Source organism: Aquarana catesbeiana, linkage group LG06, assembly GCF_042186555.1.
Source record: "Aquarana catesbeiana isolate 2022-GZ linkage group LG06, ASM4218655v1, whole genome shotgun sequence".
Classification (NCBI taxonomy): domain Eukaryota; kingdom Metazoa; phylum Chordata; class Amphibia; order Anura; family Ranidae; genus Aquarana; species Aquarana catesbeiana.
Window position 1 is genome coordinate 96,617,313 of NC_133329.1, and position 25,839 is coordinate 96,643,151.

The 25,839-nt window shown below is 41.7% G+C and overlaps 1 protein-coding gene across 1 annotated transcript in view; it reads right to left on the reverse strand.

Annotated features, from left to right (window-relative positions):
- The window catches only part of PKD1 (polycystin 1, transient receptor potential channel interacting), a 288,453-nt gene that overhangs the window by 188,209 nt on the left and 74,405 nt on the right, over positions 1-25,839 (reverse strand). Inside the window, exons 2-3 of the mRNA XM_073636475.1 lie at positions 3,903-3,974; positions 2,510-2,679 (exon numbers count right to left, since the gene is read on the reverse strand). Of these exons, the coding sequence (XP_073492576.1) occupies positions 2,510-2,679; positions 3,903-3,974 (242 nt within the window). The remainder of the gene's footprint in view (positions 1-2,509; positions 2,680-3,902; positions 3,975-25,839) is intronic.

Here is a 25,839-nt window from a genome sequence, read left to right on the forward strand (position 1 = left end):
GATGTTATTTATTTATAACTGTTTTTCTTTATTTATGATCACACTGCCATTGAACGGAGTGTAACTTACACGTCATTCTAAAGGCGTCTGTAATGTTGGAATGCATCTTTTTTCTCTAAATAAAAAGTTTAAAAAAAAAACATTTATACGTAAGGTGGAATGTTTTTACTTGCGCAATGGTGCAAGAATTTTTTTTTCTGTGCAATTGCATATAGTTTATATGCTGTTTTTGTGCGTGTATGCAAAATTAAAGTGGGCTGGTCTGGATAAGTCCAGGGACAAATTTTTGTCCCAGTCCAGCCCTGCCCATAGCCACTCCTTTGTTATCTTGGTTGTGTGTCGTTGTCCTGTTGGAAGATGAACCTTCGCCTCAGTCTGAGGTACAGAGTGCTCTGTACTCTGCTGCATTCATCTTTCCCTCGACCCTGACTAGTCTCTCAGTTCCTGCCACTGAAAAACATCCCCACAGTATGATGCTGCCACCACATGCTTCACTGTAGGGATGGCATTGGCCAGGTGATGAGCGGTGCCTGGTTTCCTCCAGACATGACGCTTGCTATTCAGGCCAAAGAGTTCATTCTTTGTTTCATCAGACCAGAGAATTTTGTTCCTCATGCTCTAAGAGTCCTTCAGGTGCCTTTTGGCAAACTTCAGGTGGGCTGTCATGTGCCTTTTACTGAGTAATGGCTTTCGTCTGACCACTCTACCATACAAGCCTGATTGATGGAGTGCTGAAGAGATGCTTGTTCTTCTAGAAGGTTCTCCTCTCTCCACAGAGAAACGCTGGAGCTCTGTCAGAGTGACCATCAGGTTCTTGGTCACCTCCGCTTGCTTAGTTTGGCTGGACTTCTTCCATTTATGGATGATGGAGGCCACTGTACTCATTGGGACCTTCAATGCAGCAGAAATTTTCTGTACCCTTCCCCAGATCTGTCCCTCGATACAATCCTGTCTCAGAGGTCTACAGACAATTCCTTGGACTTCATGGTTTGGTTTGTGCTCTGACATGCACTGTTAACTGTGGGACCTTGTATAGACAGGTGTGTGCCTTTCCAAATCATGTCCAATCAACTGAATTTACCACAGGTGGACTCCAATCAAGTTGTAGAAACATCTCAAGGATGATCAGTGGAAACAGGATGCACCTCAACTCAATTTTGAGTGTCATGGCAAAGGCTGAAAATACTTATGTACATGTAATTTTTTTCATTTTTTATTTTTAATAAATTTGCAAAGATTTCAAACAAACTTTTTGCAGGTTGTCATAATGGGGTATAGTTTGTAGAAATTTGAGGAAAATAATGAATTTAATCCATTTTGGAATAACAATATAACATAACAAAATGTGGAAAAAGTAAAGCAGTGTGAATACTTTCCAGATGCACTGTAGATTAGGTAGGACAGACAGGCATACAAAATATCTGATTTTTTAAATGACTTAAAGTGAAAGATAAGGCTAACGTTAGTTATTTTTAAAAATGTCCCCTTTCCCTCCTACCTATCCTGCCTAACCTGTATAAAAAGATCTGTGTATTTACTTATTTTTAAATCCACTCTGGTCTAGTCAAATGATCCTGCAGCTCCAGCTCCCCCGTGTCAGTGGGCGGCTGCAGCAGAGGAGAGGAGGGAGTGCCGACATTGGCTGGGCCATGGGAGCCTATGGATGACAGCATGGCTCTGGGAATTAACAGCCATGTCGAGTGCTCCCTTACACAGGGGAGCTGCAGGATCCCTTTGACGGAAGCGGATTATAAATAGGTAAGTACGCAGATCTTTTTTTTTTATACAGATTAGGAAGTATATGGAGGTGAAGGGGGCATTCTTAAAAATACTTAGTATTAGCCATTACTACCTTTTTGATTATAAAAAAAAATTAAAAATAATCAATCTTCGACTTGTCACGGACAGAGATATGATTAAATAAAAGCAAACTGGGCTATTTTTTTTCTGAAGGGCAACACATGCCACATCTAGATTTCTGAAATCATTACTTGTTACAATAAGGTTTTCCTATATAAACCTGCCCAAGGATTGCTTGTTAATTTACATTTCCTAAAAGCTGGAATTACTGTGGTCAGTGCTGTGCTTTAATGTGCACCACTAAAATACATCTCTCCTCATCGTCCATTCTTCTCAGCCAGTTGACCAGAAAGTGACAAACGTTTTGAAAATCAGGACTCCGAACCACAAGATCACACCGTGTCAAGTTATGGGCACTATTTGGTGGAATTGTCTTAATCTGCACTATTTACACCACCCAATTGGATGGTCATTTTCTTTTCCCATTGTCATTTTAGGGAAACAAAGGAAAAAAAAAAAAAAAAAGATAGCTATGGCCAAGGCAAACTCAGTCAATTCTTTATTCTTTTTTTACACTTTGATCAATGAGGCCCAAAATGCCACCCTAAGCAATCCAAAATTACAAAACATTATTTAGAAAAAAAAATAGTTCTCTATAACCCAATTAAAAGAAAGTTCTCCATAACCCAATATGTCAGTGTTCACTTACCGCACAGATATTTGGAGAAAGAGACATTAAAGAGCTGCTGGCCAGAGGCCACGTGAGGCCGGTCGCACACAGTAGAATCCGCCTGCACAACGCTAATCCCGCTCTTATTCGCCCAGCGAGGGAGCCATGATAGACGGCAGTCACACAACCATGGATTGTCACTAAGGTTTCTGCAACGAGCCCCAAAGGATCCAATCAATTAACAGCTTGTACAGTCTATGCAGTTTCTATAATTCAGATGCCAAATTCGCACAGCAGCCGGCCTGTCACTATCAGACAGCAGAGTGAAGCATCCGAAGAGTCTCTCTAATGGATCTAAGCCCAGATAAAAGGGAAATTCCAGCTTATTGTTTTCCAACAATTCTAAAGCACCAAAGCTACCAATCTGTGCAAAATTTATGTACAAGAGGGACTCATTTGTACAGCTATCTGCTCCATCCAGGGATATGAACCCTTCTCAATGTATAAAAATCACTTATGAGAACAACCCAACTGAACTGCTGCTGAGTGGGAGATACAATGACCACTACTGAGGTTGTTCAGGTAATCCCTAAAGTAATAGATGGGTAGAATTTCGAACAAAAATTCTTAGCAAAATAATATTCTAAGAAAGTTAGCTTGTTTTTCTAATCATTAGTGGGGTCAACCCAACATTTGTTTTCGACTCCAGTGATGAGAAAATTTGAAGGAGCGGGATGGAAAATGTTTAATTAGAAGAAACAAATTTCTAACATGTTATGCAGTTTCCGTTCAGTAAAGTCCATTTATTCAAAAATTAAATGTTAAAAGAAAACAAACTCTTTCAAATGAAATTCAAATGATCTGAGAATTTTTGTATGACTTTTCCTAAGACTTTTCATTAACATGTCTACAGTATCCACCTTAGGCTAGCTTTATTATGAAAGCAGGAAAGTCACTGAGATAACAAGCTGTCCATTTGCAAGCAGATCTGCTCTGCTTTTAAAATAAAAGGGGCCTGGTTAAGGTGATGTGGGCATTTTAGAGAGACCATACCTGGGTTGCTCCTTTGTACCAGACATATTCATATGAGAGGAGGCCATTCCTAGAACATTCTGGCAAAGAAATGCCTTGTACTACCCAAAGAAGAGCTGAAGACTGTTACAGGTCACAGAAAAGTCTGGACTGACCCCCTTGACTGTCCATTCCACAACCCTTACATTTTGAGTAAACAAATGTTACAGGGACTATGACATCACATGGAGGAGCAGTTAGGCTTGGGTCCCTTGACTTAATGGCCTCTGAAGTAGCTGTACCCTCTGCTACCGCTCTAGTCACACCCTAACCTATATGTTTACTTCATCTCAGTTAGTCCTCAACACAAACTGGCACCGCCATTCATAGATAATCAAAAATATTTAGTATGTGCACTTACATTTCCGTTAGATTCTGCAATTGTTCAAAAAGTTCTTCGTTCAAGGTTTCAATGTTGTTATTAGAAAGGTCCCTGAAAAACAAAAAAAGCACAATTAGAAAGCTTTCCAAAACAATCTCTCTCAGTTCATAAGCTGCCCCTATAACAAAAATTAATTATCATGTTGTACACAAAACACCAATTTCACATTAACCACTTCACCTCTGAAAGGTTTTACCCCCTTTGTGACTGTGGCATTTTTTGCTATTCAGCACTGCGCTACTTTAACTGGCAATTGCACGGTCATGCAACACTGTACCCAAATGAAAATTATATAATTTTTTTCACACAAATAGAGCTTTCTTTTGGTGAAATTTAATCACTGTTTTTTTTTTTATTTTGTGCTATATAAACAAAAAAAAAAAATACCAGAAATTTTGAAAAAAAAAATAAAATAATTTTTCTTAGTTTCTGTTATAACATTTTGCAAGTAATCTTTCTTCATAAATTTAGGCCAAAATGTATTCTGCTACATTTCCTTGGTAAAAATAACAAAAATCAGTGCATATTATTTAGTCTACATATACAAAAAAAACAGTGGTCATGGGACTTTATATGAGGCGTGTCACTTCAAAGAATAAAAATACATAAAGTAGAGATTTTACTATACAAAGAGGATTAAACAATCTCAAAATACATGTTGCAATTTTAGGAAAAAGAGCCAATGAGGCCATAAAAATCTGACATATGGCACATGATTAATAGAATAAATTCATAATTGATAGATAACATAATAATTTTTACATATATCAAACAAAACAAACAAGGCAGCGCTACATAATTAAACACAATATGCTTATTAAAGATATGCTATATCAAAGTGTGAAAAAAAAGTCTGTCCTAATTTGCAATTTATCGGTTATTCCAAACTATATATATATATATATATATATATATATATATATATATATATATATAGTGAGTCCAGCCAAATGTAAAACAGATCTCATTTAACACATTGCAGTAGTGACTTATCACCAAAACCTCCACGTGTGAGAAGGGGGGGGGGGGGTGGATCGGCCCCCTTGTGATTAAACTCTTACCAGACAATGCTGGAAAATAGGCATCAACACCAATCTCGGATGTTCACTCTGAATGGGTTTCACCTTATACTTAAAGCGTAAGTAAACCCCCCCTATCGTTTTCAGCCAAGGAAGCTACCATCTTTGCCTCTGTTTAATCTACAACTGCCATGATGCTGCACACGTGATCAGTTATGACACCTGCCATTGGATGGTTTTACAGTTTGGTTGAGAGTGTTACATTCCAGCACGTGCCAGAAATGAAACTGTTTTATGGATGGGTTCATTTCCACTTTAATCGCAGGGGATGGATCTCATGCTAATTGGCTCATTCCAAAGCAAAAGAAAAAAAGTTCCATAGCGTAATTCCATTTAAAAAGTTTTATTAAATTGAAACATTACAGCATTACAACGGTGAGATCAGCATACATCCAGGCGGGGAAAACAACACACGTGTCTCCTACCACACGCTCCTCTGCTCTGCTCTCTGGCAATAGCGAAAGCTGTGTCCCGATCTGCGTGCTGACATCACAACTGGCAGTCGTTTGGCGCGTTTCATCATCAACGACATCATCTGAGGGTATGGCCTAACGATGCGACATACCGCTCATATACTGACCCAATGCAAGCTATTAACCCCATGTAAACCCCGGGTAGCAGGCACCGCTTTGATCACCACCACCCGGTAATTATAACATGGCTGTCAGCTACCCGCTGATGCAGGCAGTGTCTGCTACCCGGGGTTTACATCGGGTTAATAGCTCGCATTGGGTCAGTATATAAGAGTGGTATGTCGCATCGTTAGGCCACACCCTCAGATGATGTAGTTGATGACGAAACGCGTCAGAATTAGGCCAAACGACTGCCAGTTGTGACGTCAGCATGCAGATTGAGACACGGCTTGCGCTATCGCCAGAGAGCAGAGCAGAGGAGCGTGTGGTTGGAGACACCGCGTGTGGTAGGACAAAAGCTTCTGTTTGGTGCCTTCAATAGCATGTTAAAACCGAATATAGGTGATGGCCATTTTCTAGACTCCTCTGAACCATAGCTTAAGTGGCTTTGGGATGCAAAGTTGGCTGACTGTTTTGTCAGGAGATAGGCTAACGAACCTGTAAATATCAAAAGCCAGGTTTAGACGACACGACTCCTTTAACATTGGTTGAGCTTCCTGGGCAAGTAGACCTGAGGCCCATCCAATCCCTTTCTTGAGAAAGATTTGATTGTGCAGTTTGAGCCAATTGGAATCTCAATGATAGACAGTGTAGAGAAGCAGTATAAAAATAACTATATTGGACATTGAGGGAGGCTGGACTGAAAGCTGGAGAGGGAACCTGACGGGGAGCTGGAAGGGAGAGAACTTGACTAAGGTGTACCTGGTGAGACCCTGACTTAATAGCGAGATTAGGGATAGCTTGACAGAGGAGTAGCTGGTAGACCCTGACTGAATAACCAGATTGGGAGCAGGACTGGAGGGGAAGCTGGACTAGAGACTGGGAGACCCTAACTGGAGGCTGATTATGGAGTGTGGTAATATTTGAGGTGCCTGCTAGCCAGATATCTTTCCAGTTTATAATTTCTGGAGTATATGGTCTTTGGCTTTATAAGCAGTTCTCTTCTTTGGTACAGAGGTCGTATTAATGGCTAGCATCACATGCTCCTGTTAATGTGCGTCTGTAATGTTTATACCTCTATTGTCAGTTATGTAATAATTCTTATGGGAGACTGAGCTGTTCATGTTAATTATGGGTACAATATAATCTTTTTTGCCTACAGTGTGTGTTTCATTGCTAACCTACCCCTAAAAAGAACGGTGAGAAGTGGGCGTGAATTAATATTATTTATGAATGTCCTTATTATTTGTGTAAACCCCCCCCCCCCCCATTTTCTTACAAAGTAACTAAAATGATTGAAGCCACTGGATTAGATTAGCAAGCTCCTAGCCTTTTCACGTAGAGGGATCAGCATTAGTTACCTTCCTAGTTCTCTTAGTACAGGTCTCCTTTAAACGTAATGCCAGGAAGCATCTGCGTTTGCAACAGGTCAAGCTGTAAGAATGGAGGTGGAGGACAACTGGGAATTGTAAAGATTATTCACCACCAAAAAATGAATCATTCGCCTGTCATGGTAGGCTAGAGATTTAACATATTTTTATGTGCTTTTTAATGAAACGACTGACACTGACCTCATCGATCTCAGCACATGCACGGGACGCCATGAATGCGGTCTTTGGCAGTGGCGGGTGGGAGAGAGTGCTGTGAGTACGCTGTCAGTGAACAAGCTCTCCAGAGGGCCTGCTGGACTATTGAGAAGATTGGAACTGTGTAAACTTTCCCACGGATGCAGCGATGGTGGTGAGGTAAGCCTGGCTATGACCCATCCAGATCTCAAACCCCAAAATAGCTTAAGACAACACCTGCCCACTGCATTCTGCCTGGCCGCCTTGTGTACATGATGTAGCCGATTAACCCACAGCATGCCAGGAAAAAACAAAATCAATCATAGCATGTGTACATGACATGCCATCTGCACTCTACTCCATCTATAACTGGCATCATTATATTGTCCATACTACCCATCCCAACAAAACTGTCCTGACTTGAAACGTATTTCCACCTTTGCAGTCAAATTTGAGAAAACCCCATCACAGTGTTTGTTATATGTTCTCATCTTGCACAGCATACTTAAAAAAATGTATTTCTTAGCTTTTGAAATGAATGCGATTTGGCTTGTTGGGTGTTTGAGCTACAGACTTCTAGCAGAAAATTGCTCAGGTGTGATCGGGGCCTAATCGCCACTGTTCCTACCTAAGCATTCTATTGCCTGAAGCAAAACGCCTGTCGCTCAAAAAAAGTGTATGAGCTTCTTTATGGCAGGTTGGAGGCAGATTGGGCCTCATAGACTTAAATGGGAATGCCTGAAAATGTGTGACATTGTGACATGAGCGTTTTCTGCTCAAACAGTAGTTCTCCACCCCTAATCTCCTCTACCTCTCCTCCCCTAGGGCTTTCTATTGGCTAAACAAGGGGAAAGGGGGATGAACAAGCTCCCCCGGACCATACCAAGTCACATGCCCTCAACATGGGGGGGAGGTGCTTTGTTGATAGAATGGGGACAAGGGCCTCTTCCTCACAACCATGGCCTGTGGTTGTGGGGGCCTGCGGGCGAGGGGCTTATCAGAATTTGGAAGCTCCCTTTAACAAGGGGGCCCCCAGATCCTACCCCCCCCCCAATGTGAATGAGTATGAGGTGTCATGGCTGGGAATTTCTAGCGAGTATCACAGTGTCTTTGTCCCCACACAGAATGAGCTATACCCCATACACATACAATACAGGAGGGTGGTTTCTAGGTTTTTAACACTTTGTTAGGACAGACCACGTTCAAAACTGCTTTACAGCTGATAATGAAAACCTGCAAACACAGTACAGACAAGGTTAATTACATTAACTCCACAGCCCCCTCCTAAACATTAGGTTAGCCATACATTATCCACTTGCCAACCGCCCCAAAACAGATTTACTGCTACAGGGCGACCTCGCTGTGCAGAATCACACACACACACACACGCACACACATATATTCCAGGTAGGGGGCGCACCACTTCTGCTGTGATTTGTCACAGCAGGAGGCAATCAGTGGGTGCCGGCCAATGGATGTCTGTCGGCATCTGCCGATCGTCAGGAAGACACACAGTCTATGTAAACAAGGCAGAGCTCCATTCGAGCGGGGAAAATCTATAATTTCCCTTAGGGCCCTTTCGCACTGGGGCGGGGCGGCGTCGGCGATAAAGCGCCTCTATTGTAAGCAGCGATTTATCGTCGGTATTCGGCCGCTAGTGGGGGGCGGTTTTACCCCCCGCTAGCGGCCGAGAAAGGGTTAAAAACCACCGCAAATCGCCTCTACAGAGGCGCTTTGCTGGTGGTATAGCCGCGCTGTCCCATTTATTTCAATGGACAGGAGCAGTGAAAGAGCGGTATATACTCTGCTCCTTCACTGCTCCGAAGGTGCTGCTAGCAGGACTTTTTTTCCCGTCCTGCTAGCGCACCGCTCCAGTGTGAAAGCCCTCGGGGCTTTCACACTGGAGAGACAGCAGCCGGTGTTTCGGGTCGGTTTGCAGGCACTATTAGCGCAATAGAGCCTGCAAACCGCCCCAGTGTGAAAGGGCCCTTAGTAAAAGCACCACACACAGTACACAAAAACACTGGGCAGGCACACATTTAACCCTTTGATCACCCTAGATGTTTACCCACCCAGCAAGTGTCCCAGCCAGTGTCATTAGTACAGTGACAGTGCATATTTTTTAGCACTGATCACTGTTGGTGTCACTGGTTCCCACAAAGTGTCAAAAGGGGGTAAGGAGGGACTCCACTGGGAATGCCTGGTGTAAGGAGGGACTCCGCTGGGAATGCCTAATGTAAGTAGGGACTCCGCTGGGATTGCCTGATGTAAGGAGGGACTCCGCTGGGGACATCTGATGTAAGGGGGACTCCGCTGGGAATGCCTGATGTAAAGAGGGACTCTACTGGGGATACCTGGTGTAAGAGGGACTCCACTGGGATTGCCTGTTGTAAAGAGGGACTCTACTGGGGATACCTGGTGTAAGAGGGACTCTGCTGGGATTGCCTGGTGTAAGGAGGGACTCCACTGAAATTGCCTGGTGTAAGGAGGGACTCCTCTGGGAATGCCTCATGTAAGGAGGGACTCCGCTGGGGACACCTGATGTAAAGAGGGACTCCGCTGGGGACACCTGATGTAAAGAGGGACTCCGCTGGGGACACCTGATGTAAAGAGGGACTCTACTGGGATTGCCTGGTGTAAGAAGGGACTCCGCTGGGGATATCTGATGTAAGGGGGACTCTGCTGGGAATGCCTGATGTAAAGAGGGACTCTACTGGGGACACCTGGTGTAAGAGGGACTCTGCGGGGATTGCCTGGTGTAAGGAGGGACTCCGCAGGGAATGCCTGATGTAAGGAGGGACTCTGCTGGGAATGCCTGATGTAAGGAGGGACTCCGCCGGGGACACCCGATAACAGGTAACGTGGCAAGTGACACACTCAGGGCTTCCACTGATTCTACATTATGGTGAGTTTAACTATTTCTTTTTATATTACAATGTAATAATAGAAATAATGCGCTTCAATCATTCTGTCACCATAACAACCATGGTGCCGATATGATTGAAGAGCCAACGACAGGTGTTTGGAGTATCTTTATCTGCTGATTGTTAAACTTTCTGAAATACACATATTTCTATTGTGGTGTAGGATCTGGGACTGCTGTTCCTCCATCCCTCTTTCTTTCTTTTGCTCTCTTTCTCCCTTTGTTTCTCCCCTCCATCATCTCAGACTCTAACCACACCCAATTTGAGTCATGCCCCTTTAAGCCACGCCCAATAGTTAGCTTAAACCACGCCCATTTTTCGTTGTGGTGTGCTGTGCACCGCAGTTTTATTCCCCCCTACGTCAAATGAATGCCCCTCCCTCTAATTATAAGACTCCGCCCACAGGCCAAAAAGTGTCCCTATAAATTTTTTTTACAATGTTGGCAACAACTATGCATGTAATATCCCACCCCCACTGTGTTTAGCTGGTTAGTGGGCATGGAGGAGGGAGGGAGGGTTGGGCTGTTATTTACCACTGCGTATACGCCCACATGTGTGCCTCTATAGTCAAATGGGCTGCTCAGATGTGATAGGGAGGAAATGCTCTGCATAGAAACTCACTGAAAACTGAGCATGTGCAGAGTTGCCCCCACAGCTGCAAAATCCCTAGCTGAATTGGGGACATGAATAAAAGGTGTAGGTAGAGAGCAGCAGGATCAACCAGGTTTTTTTGCAGACTATAGAAAACGAATCTCATAGGGACTGAGTGAGTATGAACAGCATGTAAAATTCTGGTGTCTATTGCATTGCACAGTTGTATTAGGACTCACAATATAACAGCTAAAGCTATAAAGTAGATGTGAGACTACACAACTGGAGGTTGTTAATACAATGTCTATTTGACTATCTTTTTTTTTTTTTTTTTATTAAGTTCCGTTGGCTTTTAACTCTCGGCATCTGAAATATCAATATGGGGCGGACTGAACATTTTTTTTTTCCCCAATTAGAACACAGCTATTTTCGGTGATATGAGTTGTTGTATCATAACAAAAACAAAACAGAATTAAATCATTTCCTCTTATTTTTGGAAGCAGGCTCTTTTCTGATGGCCAAAAAAAAAAACAAAAAACAGTCAGTAGAACAATGCAGCAATAACTCTCTTAAGCTGCTTGACAAAACAACGCTTTGATCGGCCAAATAAGAGAAGATAAACTGAAGCGGTGGCTCAGAGGGAGTTAATGGCGGGAAGTCTGTAGAAGTTTTCATTCTCAATGAAATGCGCAACTTGTGGGAAAAGGAGGAGGGAAGAAGAAAAAAAAGGAAAAAAGAACATTTTGTTCTCAAAGACGGGATATAAAAAACATGTGGATTAGGAAGATGTGGGTATGATGAAAAGAGTCATAGACTATAGTGACACCTGGGAATCTCACCAATAATGATTAAAGTGGACCTCTCATACATCGATCAAACATAACATAATGACCAGGTGTTCGAAAAGCATCAGAAAACACAGTGCATCACAGTTTGCTGCGTATTGGACTGCCGCAGACCGGTCCGCCAAAAGCGCCTACAATAAGCACGTGAGCATCAGAACTAGACCAAAGAGCAAAGGAAGAAGGTGACCTGGTGTGATGAATTCAAGAATAATTTGAGGAACACAACAATGAGTTTGAGTTGTTGACTTGGCCTCCAAATTTTTCAGATCTCGGTCTGATCCATGGAGGCCCCACCTCACAACTAACAGAACTTAAAAGATCTGCTACTGACAGCTTGGTAACAGATACCACAGTATACCTTCAGAGGTCTGATGAAGTCCATGCCTCAATGGGTCAGGGCTGTTTTGGTGGCAAAAGGGGAGCTACTCACTATTAGGTGGGTGGTTATAATGTTATAGCAGATCAGTGTATATTTACTTGTTTTAAACCTTTTTTTTTTATTATTTATTTACACATTTCTTCAGTTGGTTTCTGGCCTAGGCCAAAATGATGTCACACATCCCAGGAGTATTTAGGACAGGGCTATCTTAGTTAAGCACATCCTCCTGCCTAAGATAAGGGCAGATGAAGTCCAGGAAGTAAATGCTACATGAATCATCTGCCCTAAGTCAAGATGGCCACAGATAGAAATACTAAGGGGGGGGGGGGTTTCAAAGTGATTTCTCAACAAAATAAAGCAGAGAGACATGGAGGGATGGGAGAGTTTGCTTTTAATAGTAAAATGGAATCAAATAGTGTTTTCAGTTTGTGGTGCTCAGATACAGTTTAGTTCCACTCTAGCATCTCTTGTACCTCATTTCCGATGAATATCAACTGCAAAACGGTAATCTGAAGGAACAGTAGAATTTTCTAAGCCATTTCTGGTTTAGTATGTCATTTAGTGGTCCATTGTTGCCTAAAACTGGCTGAGTATACGGGTCCTTGGAGTTTATCTGATCATTGCCAGCTATGACAGTGGCTGTTCAAGTACAAACAGCCCCTCAGCACAGAGTACAGAAGGGCAAAGGAAGGTATAAATACCGATCACATTGATCAAATCAAACTTCCATGGTATGTACATTCCTACTGTAAAGAAGGAATTGAACAATTGACCTATCCCATAAATACAGTAGAGACGGCTATTTTATCAGAATAGCGATTAGACTAGATGCTTCTCGCTTAAAGAATATTTCCAGGCTAAATCTAACTAGTTGCAAACAAACAAAAGGAAACCAAATCTCCTGCGCTCTAGAGGAAAGTGCGACCACATACAGTCAACAATCTTCAATTGATTTGACTCCCGCACCCTCTATTTCTTATTTTTTAAACATAGCTAGTCCCCTTCTGACACCTACGCTGACTAAAACTGTAAAAGATGTATATACTGATCTATTTTCAGCCCGGTCCAATCTGGTTACGTGATCCTGTGTCAGCTGCAGGGGAAAGGAGGGAGCAGCAACAATGAATGTAAAACCTGGAGCGGTGACGTTACCCATAGACTTCTATAGGCCCACTCGTTGCTGCTACGATGTATGGCTTGCTGATGGGCGTGTGTTCGCCTTTCAAAAATAGGGACTGAAGCGCCACTTCACTGCTAAGAGGCCCAGATACAACTTATTCCAAAAAAAGTCAAATCCAAAAAGTAGCCAAAAATGCCACTTTCATCAGGGCTTGATTGGAAACAATATAAATGAACTGAACTGGAATGGACTTGAAGTGAAGTGGGCCTTTATTTTATTTCTTACAGCACGATTACAAGCCTACAGGCCTTGTCAACAGTTGGCTTGGTACCCAGACTAGTCCACTGACATTGTTTCCAATCAAGCCCTTATGAGGGGGGGCATTTTTTGAACCCCCGAAATGCATTTGTTACTTTTTGGATTGTCCCCCTGACTATTTTTGGAATAAAGGTGTATCTGGACCTCTTAATAATGGTGCGCTGTTTAAAATTTCCATTTTTGTTACATTACACTACAAACCAAAGAGACTGTGGAAATCCACTGGGGTGTTGTTCGAACGTACTTCAACATTCAACTTTGGAATGAATGAACTTTTCCCAAATGAAAACCACATTCACTGTTAGAAATTAATTTATTAAAAAAAAACAAAACAAAAAAAAAAACAAAACAAAAAAAACAAAAACAAAAAAAACCCAAAAACATTTCCATCCCGTTCCTTTAAATGTTCTCGTCACGGTGGTCAAAAATTAATGTCAAATTTTACCCTGCTAAGAATTAGAAAATCAAACAAACCTTTAAAGCAAAAAATTATAAACAAAGTTCTACTAGTGTATCGCCAGCTTTAGGCACAATTTTTAAAAGGGGTGGGAGAAAACAAATATCTTTGAGGGTGTCAGAGTGAGCTATGCTGGAAAAAATCCAAAACAATCACTGTACTCACTGGTCCTGTCCATAAATCACTGAGCACCATGCCATGTACACCGAGCACTGCACTGACACAGCCTTACAAAAGAGAATGGCGCAGGCTGGGTGATCCATTATATAACGTTTTTACAGCATTGTGGGGACAGAACTTAAACATCACATCTCTAAACTATACCGAAAAGGCTAAAAAAGACACACATCTATTCCTAACACAAACCAAATGTGCATTCTATTGACAGGATCACTAAAAGGCATGTGGATAACATGACTGCCTGAGCATAAATACGTATTAACACATTATTATGTTAGATATAGGCATTTTAATTAACTTGAGAGGTCATTTCCCTGAAATTTCAGCAAAAATCTGGAGATTTAGGTGAAATCTGGCAATGTTGGCAGAATGAAAGTCAATGGGGAAGAAATTACAGGCTAACTCCACCTTTTACACAATGTTGAAGCCTATACCCGTAATTTAGGGTGTAATATGTAACATGGTGCCAAGCGGTCCTGGCTCTGCCCACACAGCCATGTCACACAATCATAGAGACATGTGAATGAAAGAACTACAAGTCCCATCTACCACCGGGAGGGACTTGTAGTTATAAAGTCAAATCCAAAAAGTAGCCAAAAATGCCCCTTTGATCGGGGCTTGATTGGAAACGCTATGAATGAACTGAACTGGAATGGACTTGAAGTGAAGTGGGCCTTTATTTTATTTCTTACAGCGTGATTACAAGCCTACAGGCCTTGTTAACAGCTGGCTTGGTAGCCAGACTACTCCATTGATAGTTTACAAGTCCCATCTACCACCGGGAGGGACTTGTAGTTCTCAACTGAATACAAGTGCTGTGATCACCACAGTCATAGTCCACAGACGCTTCCTTTAGCTCTCCAACTGAAAGCCCATATGGAGGTTTAGACATGAAGATGGAGGAAGGGTTTGCAGGCTCCTGTGCTATGTTTTTTTGCTGTAAATATACTATATGTGCATTTATTTTTTTTCTTCCAAAAGATGGACTTAGCATTTAAAGAGTTTTTTTTTGTGGTTTAAAGGGTGGGCTTTAAATGGCTCCTGAGGATTACAAAAGCTCCTTTTCCCTATTGTGGGCCTGTTCTTGCACCAAAATAGCCCCTGATAGTACTTTTTTCTTTTAATTAAAAAAGCAAAAAAAAATTGCGGAAAAAGTGAAAAAAAAATTGACCATAAGAAAATAAAAATCAAATATACAGGAAAAAAAAAGTATGCACACCAAAAATATCTTACATCCACTAAATACAAAAAAAGGAGTACATGGTCAAATTGTGAATGTCTGCTTCTGATTAATTTTGCCGAAATTGCTGTGCTCTGCTACATTATTTTGTAAATCTAGTAAATTATTTGCAGTCACATGAGAAGTGTTTTTTTTTTTTTCTGTAAATTTCTGTTTATTCAGTTTTATAACATACAGACAACACAGTCCACAGATTGTGGAAATCAACCACCGGCTACAGTACAATTGTCGGTGTGCGTTAAACAAAAAGGAAAAAGGAGGACAAAACAAAAACTATAACCTCTCCCCAGAACAACAGAGTTTTCCCTAGACAGATACATGCATTGCTTGAACCTCCAGCCGGAGGTAGACATATATTGACACAGTGATGTCGTTTTAAGATGCCCTGCACAGCTCTGCTGGATAATGCCAGTACTGCGGTCCCCCTACCTCCCCCCTCCACATCCGGAGAAATGAAGATCTACATAGGAGAGAACCATTCCCCACTCTAGAGTGATCAGTACCTCGAATATTAGTCAATCTGCAATCTTCAATACCCCCCCTTTACATTCACCAACCTCTTGCATTTGATATCCAGGATCAGTAGCTATTGCCTTCCTCAAATCAATCTGATGCCGTGTCTGTAGAAGCCAACCAACCGCCCCCAGACCTTGTCGAATTTAGTCAATGCCCCTCTGGTACAGATAGGTAGCTTTATAAAATGGAATAGCCTTATTGACCAATGCCTTCCAGGACTCCAGAGGTGGAGTCAAAGAGCACTTCCACGATAGGATAAGTCATTTTTTGCATAGTACAACAAACAATAGGGTAAGAAGGGTCCGTATTGCCTTGGTGGCGGCCAAAGGTTCCACCAGATGCAAGAGACACACCTCGTCAGACATGGGAATCACGAGAGAAGTGACCGACCTGATACAGCTTGCAACAGCTTGCCAGTAATGTTTAACCTGAGGACAATCCCAAAATATGTGCATGAAGTTTGCTAGTGGTACAGAGCACGTCCAGCAACATGAGAAGTATTTAAAACAGAAAAAAAAAAAAAAAAGCGATTTGGAGCTTACACAGAGAGCTCTCTCCTCTTGGAGGAAGGGGAGTGAGGCACATGTGCCCATACCCAGAAACACTGGGTGCATCGCTTTGCTCCTATTGGCCAAACGAGCAGCAGAGGGGTGATGGAAAGGTGAATATGTGCATATTGATGCATTAGCAAACCAAAGGCTCTCTTAAAGACTAATAAAACTCTATCTACCTTCCAGGTTTAACAAAAGGTGTGCTTTAAGAACCCATCGCTGGGCTTTGTGGAACACAAATATTCAGTCTGTCCGCAGTACAGAAACTGCTGCCGAAATTTCCTGCCACTTTTCCAGCTGGAGAAACGTGCCAGTTGGTTGCAAAGGCCCACATGGTGTTCGGAGCATGCCTTGGCTAGTGTGAAGAGGATATTATTCTATCCATTCCTGCCTCTGTTTGTTCAGCTGGAGCCTGACTTTAACCCCCTCCTTGACACTGAATAAAATTTCAAACAATGTTTCAGCCTCAAGATTACTGTACCTACATTTCAAACCAGTTTCTACCACTGCTCAAACATAATCTGAAAAAAAAAAAAAATACTCAGCCATCATCTTCTCCAGATTGCCAGATATTTCCATCCAGAGGTCAGTTTAAAGAGGAGCTCTAGGCAAACAATCAACGTGGACCACACGTATGTCCTACCTTACATACTGTATACTTCTGCAAGCATCCTCCATATCCACAGTTTAACACTCCCATTTCCACTTTCTGAAATCATGGGATGGCAGGTTTCGCTGTACAAGGTATTCTAGGAAGCTATATTAAAGATAGACTGAGGTACTTAAACTAGATGTGTTTAAAATAAATGTACTGATTTTCTTTTAATAAATACTATCCTAGAAATGGTAAAATCAACCAAAAAGGGAGCTCGGACCTGCCAAGATGTGGAGGGAACCCCTATGGAAGACCACCAGCTGCCTATCATTCTTCATTGCCCCTCTTTCCTACCCGCTCTATGTCCAGTCCTTCCCCGCCCCTTCCCTTTTCTGTGCCCCTCCTTCCTGAACCCTCTATCCCCCTAACCTCCTTCCCCTCGACCACCTCCACCCCGCTATTCTTTTTTTTTATTCCACTTCAGTGATTGCTTTTGAGAGACTTATTTCAACTTGCCGTTCAAACTTTGTCCCTTCTCATTTCCACATAATTGTGGCGTCTTTTAAAAGAAGGAAGCTTTTATTTATATCTATATTAAAAAAATACATTTTTCCGTTCTACCCCCCCCCCCCCCCCTTCTCACCGTTAAATCATTTCTTTCTTTCCCAGATATTATCCTATCTTAAGGCCCTATACCTTCCAACATCTTCTGCCAATATCTGTCTGAGGTTTTATATTTTCCCCACCCACCCCAGATAGTATTGAATTTATCTAATTGCCCTTTGTCCTTACAGCCTAGTAGTTCCATTTTATTATAGTAATCCACTTGTCTGAACCATTCTCTTTAAATCTGGTCTTTCACTATTTTACCAATTTTTTGGGATCAGTCCCTTTGCAGCGTTTAATAGTTTTTGGCGTTACTTTTTTCATGTATTGCTTTATAGGAGTGTTAGAGTCGGTAAACAAATAAGTCAATATGTTATTATCTATCTTCTCACCCTCTATTTCCTTTATACAATCCACAACGCTATTCCATGGAATCTTCTACTTTAGGTTTAAATATTAGTTTGTATAGAGGCAAGTTCCTTCCTTGTTTCACATAAGGCCCCAAGGCAACCATGAGAGCCTTAGCTAGTTTGCCACCCTGACAGCCTCTACCCAGAGGTGACACAATAATGAACATCTAGCTAATGATGGGGACTTGGTTGAGCTCCTATACACCCTATTATCAGCAGGCCTATAAGAAAGGATACAACCTGAGAAATTATGGGAGGAATTGGCCTTCTGACCACCACTGTTTAGGCTTAAAGTGGGAGTCCAGCGACTAATCTTTTTTTTTTTTTTAGGTCATTGAGACACTTTGCTAATCCCAAAATAATACTCACAGTTTGGGTGTAATATTTCCGCCTCTGTCTGTTTTCGTACTGAAGAATAACTTTAAAAATGTGATGTTGGCTGTTTCCATCTTGCCTGTGGGCATGTGAAGCTCACAAGCATTGGATTTCCTGGATGCGGTGAATGCTGTTCATTCACAGCTTGTTCACAAGCATGATCATTGTTCCCGCACTGAATCTTTGGAAGCCTGACACTAAGCTCCCAGGAGACAGTGCGGCGCAGGGGAAAGGCAATAAACACGCCTACTTCCATGGGAGGAGAGACAGGAAGTGCCACAATAAAGTACAATATAAAGGTAATTACAGCGATAAAAAAAAATTTCGTGCGGCATTTGACCATCTATGCAATTAACTGAAGGGGGTAAGATTAAGTTAAAAATTTGAGTGGAACCCCGCTTTAAGGGCACCTGCAGTCCTTATCAGAATGCCCACAGTACTCAGACCAAATACACAGCTATCGCTTCTCTGAAAGCTATCAGAAGCTATCGCTTCTCTGAAATTTATAGGGAACCCTGCTTCTATTTTGTTTATATCTTAATATGTGTCTTCTACTAAAAATTTCCCACACCTCCTAGATGTTCAAATGTATTTTGACGACTGAATGTATATCATGGGGAAAAAAATAACAACGTTCATTAAATAATTAGATGAAATTCTTACAACTAATAACGTCCACAGTTATGATTACTAGAATGTGATAATGTCTTCTTTTTTATTCATGAAGACCTATCAACTACTCAACTAATTAACAACTATCCTTGTTGGATTCTCAGGAAAGATGATATTTCTTTCCTGTGTGTGGCAACATTGGCAGAAGTTGCCCAGGAGGTTTTATTTTGCTTTCTCCTGGACAAAAACTGCTGGAGCTCAACCTAAGTCAATTAGCCAATAAATCTTTAACCAGATGGACCTCAGTCTTTTCAAACTAGTTTATTATGTAACTGTGATTATATTACAGTTAGATGAAATCCGGTTGCCATGAGTTCCTGGATTTGGTGTAGTATCTCTGTTCTTGACACAGCCAACAAAGTAGGCCTTCTATCACATGTTTTTTTAAGTGCATACTACATGCCAAGTAATGTAGTAGTGTAACATTTCAGGTATTTATTACCTCTCACAAAGATCCCAGTACACCTCAGGACATTTACCATATCTGCCCTACTCTCCAGAAGGAAACACCATCTTAGTTCAGGTATCATTCAGGCATGCACTGAGATGCTGGCTCAGGAATGGCAAAATTGTGTAAAACCTGGTGCCTGTGGCCTGTAACATAGCATATAATTGAGCTGTTGCTTAGGGTCATGGAGGAACAGCATGAGGATGTTACAAGGGGTGGGAGGAGATGGGGGGGTATGGGAGTACAGATAAGGTTGCATGGGGTTGTGGAGGAATGGCGTGGGGATGTTGCAAGGGGGGAGAGTATGGAAGAGTGACTGACTGATGGGTCAGGTGTCTGGGGCCTATACTACTGATACAGGACACAAGCAAAAAACCGAGGTACCTCCAAAGGGGGGGTGTCCAAAAACTTTGCCAGCCTTCAATCACCTGAAAGTAGCAGCCTATGAGCCAGAAAATATAGAAAATAGAAGAGACTGAACCCTATGGGCTGGAGGGAATCCAGCTAGGGTGGGGGACAGTAAGTCCTTGTAGGCAGGTAATTTATTGTACTTGGGTACCATATGTGTCAAAATGTTTCCCCTTTATTGTGAAGGGAGGCTGTGAGGTCTTCCATTTTCATGATTTTGTTAACTATGGCAAACCATGAAGTTAAGGACAAGGTGGTGGGTTGCCTCCATAGGGTGGGGATTCAAGCAAAGCACAAGCCATGTTTAGCAGATATACAAGGAGAAATGTTTTGCATTTCTTCAGTGGAATATCATTTAGATGTAATATATACTCTAGTGGGTTCTGTCCAAGATCCACCAAGATAAGACTTAAGATTCGTTTTCTGACCTTTGCCCAAAAAGGTCAACAACTTATTTTTAATGATAAACGAGTACATCTATTCTGAAATATGATGCTGTTCATTTCTATTGTGACATGTCAGCAAAAATTACTCCTGCAGAATTGAAAAATTACTGAAATGTTAATGAATATGTCTGTGTTTTGATCTTTAACAGGCCTGTTGCTATGAAGTAAGCTTTCTTCTTACTGGGCGATTACTAGCTGTAATGAGAGGCTTTAAATCAGAGCAGAAACTGGAAGTTCAATAGACACTTTGTCATAGTCCACGCCAATATAATAGCCATTTTATGATAAGGTATTAGAGAAGATCCTTTCAGGCCCCGCTACAGTGTTCTTGGAGCTAATTTACCTCTCCCAGAACACATTTTATTCTAAGCTGTTCCTCTCATTACCGTCCTGGACAAATTCCATTCATCAAAAGCCGCTCAGAAAAGAAAACATTCTATCCGTCTTTTCTCCCCTTCACTTTTGGTCTGAAACGAAGCATACCGTGCCCGCAAATGACATAATGCGAGCTGACATCACTCTTGGCTCTCGTCTCTGGTGCAGTTAACCCCTCAGAGCTGGAGGAAGCTCGCACTTCTCAAAATTCGTAAGTGAAGGCTTCTCTGGTATCAGGAGCACTGGGTTTAGGCCAGGGTTGGCAATCCTGGCATTGGACAAAAGGGTACCTTCTTTGCAGCTAGTTCTACACGGACGCTTTCTGATATAGCTTCAAGTGGACCTCCACCAAGTTGTAAAAGTTCAAAGTCAGCAGCCACAAATACGGTAGCTGCTGACTTTTAAAATCAGGTACTTACCAGTCTATGGATTCCAACACTGTCTTCCCGCAACCGATTCTTCCCACTGCTGCAGAGCCTCCATCTTGGATTTGGGAGCCAGCTGTTACTCCTGGAATCACAGTTGGCTCTCCATGACGCAGGGAGACTGATCCCTTTAGCCTTGGGATGTGTGACACGTCCCAAGAGGCTGCGGGCGGGATGAGTGAAATCATCCTCACCTTGGTGAGAATTGAAGAAGTGGGAGAAGGTACTAACAAAATGTGGTACTCACTCCCCCAACAAAACCTGCAACTTCGTTACAGGCTGGAGCGATGTGAGACAATGAGTGCTACTTCACTCTCTGAGTGAAGTTACAATTTAAGGTGGTCATACGCTAGTATTTCCCCATGAACAATCCTAGGAACATACGAAAACTCTTATCAGTACATTCAATGACCTAATGAATGCTGTTCAAAAGTACTTAAAGCGTAACTCCACTTTTGTCGAGAAACAAACATTCCCCTCTGGGTGATCTATGTATTGCAAGGATTAGAACAAACTTTATTGCAGATTCCTACATTTTGTTAAGCAGGCCATGCATGGTGGAATTTCGAATGAATTTTCTTTTCAAAATCTGAAAGTTCTTTTTTTTTGTGATCCGATGATGCCACCATTGATTTTCGAAATTTGGCCGACCAAGCCTTCAATTTCACCTCATGTTGCTACAGAAAATAATTTTCGTGGGCGGGAATCTTCTTTTTTCTCCGTAAATTTTCTTTTCTTATTACATTTCTCGCACGATTCTCCCATCATTGATTAGAAAATCGTTCGGTTTTCAAAAAAATTCCAACATGTCCAATTCCTCAAATTTGATTGCCGCATGAAAATTGGCAATTGTTGCAGCACACTAATGGTGCGAAATTCGTACGAAAATTCTTTGATACGATTTTCGAAAGAAAATTCTTTCGAAATTCGAACCGTGTATGGCTGGCATTATTCTAAAGAAATCCATGTGTTTTTCTCTGTGCCTCTGTTCTAAGTGGGTCTAATGGGAGTGCTTTCATAATTAACTGTCAGGTGTGCAGATACAGAGCGCTAATGAGGAAATCTGCTGGGTCTACATCCCTTTAGACGTGTTCCTATTGAAAGTATCTCTCCAAAAATGACATTTTTGTTGCAGGGGATGCCTGAAATCTGACCTGTATCTTAGACAGACTTCTGGGAAAATTGGTGAGCCAATCACACAAGCAGGAATTTATGTTTCTGGGGGGTGGTCAGTACACACTCTGTGTACAGAACAACTCCAGGTAGCCATATTGCAATGCATTCTCAGAAAATTATATTGGCTGCACATTGAAAAGGAAAGGTAATTTTTAATAGCATTCAATTACAATATGATTAGTGTTGCAATTATATGCGCTACATTGTTTTTTTCTTTATTTGCTATTTTTTTCCCTCCATGAAAGTGGAGTTACCCTTTAAAAATGTATTTTGCTTTTGATTTCAGAATGAATGAACTTTCCTGAAGGAAAAACATTCACTGTTAGAAATTCACTCATTGAAGAAGAATCTTTCTTCCTGTTCTTTCAAATCTTCTCGTCAGTTGAAAATTAATTTTGATTTGACCCCACCAGCGATTAGAAAATCAAATGAAAGTTCTGAAAATGAAAAAGTTCCAATAAAGTTCTACTAGACTAGACCATGGTCTGCTTTAGTCTTTCTACTAAAATCACTAGACTGAATATTAAACTGATGAAACAAATGGTTCCCTGTGATGTGAGATACACAAGTAACATGTAGTAGCAAAGCGGGATCAATGAGGGATTAAATGCTACCGCATGCTACAGTGTATAGGGAGTCATTAGTCCATCTGTTTACCAATCAGTTGCTACTCCTGGCAATTAATAATTTTAGTAGCATGATTCAACCATTATAAAGTCACCCATATAACTCTAACTAATGCTAGCCTTCAATAGCAGCTACTGATGTGGTACAATGCTTGCAGTAGAGCCAGGTCTGCGACATTGGAACAATCTAATAAAGGTTATAGGAAGGAGCACCATTTTTTTTTCTTATACAAACCAGATATAGTTTATCAAAAACAAAGTTTGGATGCATTTCAGGGGTTCTACGGAATGCTATTTTTAAGGGTTTAAAGCTAAATTCGAAGAATTAGACATCTACCCCCTGCACTGCAAGGGTTAAGTGCTTGTCAAACCTAGGTGTGCAGGAATAAATAGTACAACTTACGTTATCTCCCCCCCCCCCCCCCCCCCCCGGTAGGCGCCTACCATCCATGTCACCACTCCCACAAAGCCTCTTCTCTAAGCTGCTCCCTAGCCTGCTTCCATGTACAGTACAAGGTTAACAGCCCTGCATTGTACGTGACGATGACAAGGGACTTGTACAATCTCCCCTGAACGATTTAACTTAACAGATAATTAGCCACGTTTAAAAAGTCCATTTTGCCATGTTTAGTAGCGTTTGCGTTTAGAAGCATTTGAAAAAAAATGTATTTTTTTTCAAAATAGCCATAAAATGAAAAACGTCTGTAAACGAAAAGCAGCTAAACGCGACTGAACTGATTTTTTTGCCGTCAAAGAAAAGCCTATAAACGCAACTGCCTGAAAACGACATTAAACGAACCTGTGTACATGTACTAATAAGATAACATTGGATGAGTTCAGGGGCAGTTGAAAAAAGCATCTGCCTCTGAATGTCCGTTTACCAGCAGCAGTGTACATGAGGCCTAAGAATTAGGCCCCATGTACACGGGACGCTGAGGCAAAGTCCTCTGAACAAATTTTTTTGACACCTTGAAACCTGCGTTCAAAAAACACCAGTTTAGCCGCGTTTGCATGCGCATTTAGCCGTGTTTGTGTCTAGAAGCGTTTATTAAGATTACCTCATTTAAGACCCTCCCCAAGCTCAAAAAACATTGTAGTTAACTGTTTCAGCCATTTTGAACAAAGTGAGTAGCAGCAGCAGAGAGAGCAGTTGTCTACTTGTATTTGCCTCTATTTCTGTGCTTTTTTTTGCAATGGATCCCATAATGAGCATATGTGAGGAAATGCTCCTGACATTACTCTTGATGAGGCTAGAACGACGTAGAAAATTGTGTGAGAAGTCCAGAGTCAGAGTTCGTCGCTATTGGACCCATCCTTTGATTGCGCAGCAAATGTCGGCAGGATATTTTGTAAACATGTACGTACAGCTGCGTACCTACCCCGTCAAATTTTTTAATTTCACACGCATGTCCATTGCCACATTTGACCTTCTACTTGAAAAAGTATGACTATATATGGCTATATATATATATATATATATATATATATGGACTATATATGGTCTATGAATCATCGCAAGTAATTAAAGCATTTTTAACTGTTTTTTTAATGTTTTTTCATTGTTTTCCATCATATTTTTGTCTTTTTTTTTTAGGTCTAAAATACCTTTAAAAAGGTCTAAAATACCTTTAAATACGCTTATAAACAAAAATGTGGCTAAACGCGGGTACCTGTTTCTGAAACGTGGAAATCTTCTGCGTCTGAACCCATTTTTTTGCTTCCAAAGAAACGCTGTTAAATGCAACTGCAAAAAAACGGCAATAAACGAGACTGTGTACATGGACACATAGGATAACATTGAATGAGTTCAGGGGCAGTTGAAAAAAGCATCCAACTGCCTCTGAACGCGCGTTTAACAGCATCCCATGTACATGGGGCCTTAGTCTGGTAAATTTGCTACACTACAAACTAGATAAGGCCCTTTTCAGACGGAGCAGATCTGCCTGCTCAGCGGGGGGGGGACCTGTCCGCTGATCCCCGCTGAGCAGGCGGATGACAGGTCCATGTCCGCTGCATGCATGCTCTAGCATGCCTTCCTTAAGTCGCTGACCCCTGTGCTAGCTTAAAGAGTATCCATTGTAATGTTCGCAATGGCAAATGCTTATTGGTCAACACGATTACGTAACCATCCTGACCAAGCGCTTCTTTCTTCTGGGACAACTTACCAAAAGAAGAAGCCCCAGATGTGCTTTTCATTGGCCAGCACAGTCAATGACTGATGAGTGGTTGCCTTTGCAAGAATTATGATGGATACTCGCTTCGGAATTCTGTATTGGCGGTGTACAGACTGCTACAACAGAAGCACAAGACACCATGGTCATTATGTGAAGTGGGGTCCGCAAGGGTGGTCAGGATATTTGGCATTAGTTCACATTTTTATTTTTTGTGAAAAGGTGAACTTACCCTTTAAATTTGGTCTGCACTATTGTTTAACTACAGCCCACATAGCAGCCACTAAAGATTTTTAGTTGTGTTTACCTTGGGTGTCTACACGTATAAGTTTGATTTTAATAAGTTATTGAAGGAAAGCATTTAGTGCTTGCAGTTGAGCGGTCCTATACAATGGCCTTCCTTCTTCCACTTTCCTTTGGCCAGGAAAACGGTTGCAGTGCGGTTGCCATGGCAGCAAACAGTTTATTAGTTTAATGAACAGCTGGGTATGATCTCTTATGAGGACCTTCCAGGAAACACACAGCCTCATTTCAGGGGGTGTGGTCTCCATCCAAGCGTCAATGCACCCAATTTTTAGCAAAGGGGGCGGAGGGCCCTTTCCTCAACTTGGCTTCTGAGGTTTATGCTATGGATCATGCCCGAATGCCTGAAATGACAGGGAAATTCTGGGTCATTCCGCCGACCCGGGACTCAGAGCTAGCCAATTAACTCCTTTGTCGCTATAGCCAGCGGTGCCAATTAGTGTATATTGACAGCGGGGAGGTCTCTGTACTGTCAAAATACAATAGCTCAGCGGGGAGGATTCCCTCATCCACATGGAGTGTGTAGATGGGGGGAATCGAGTC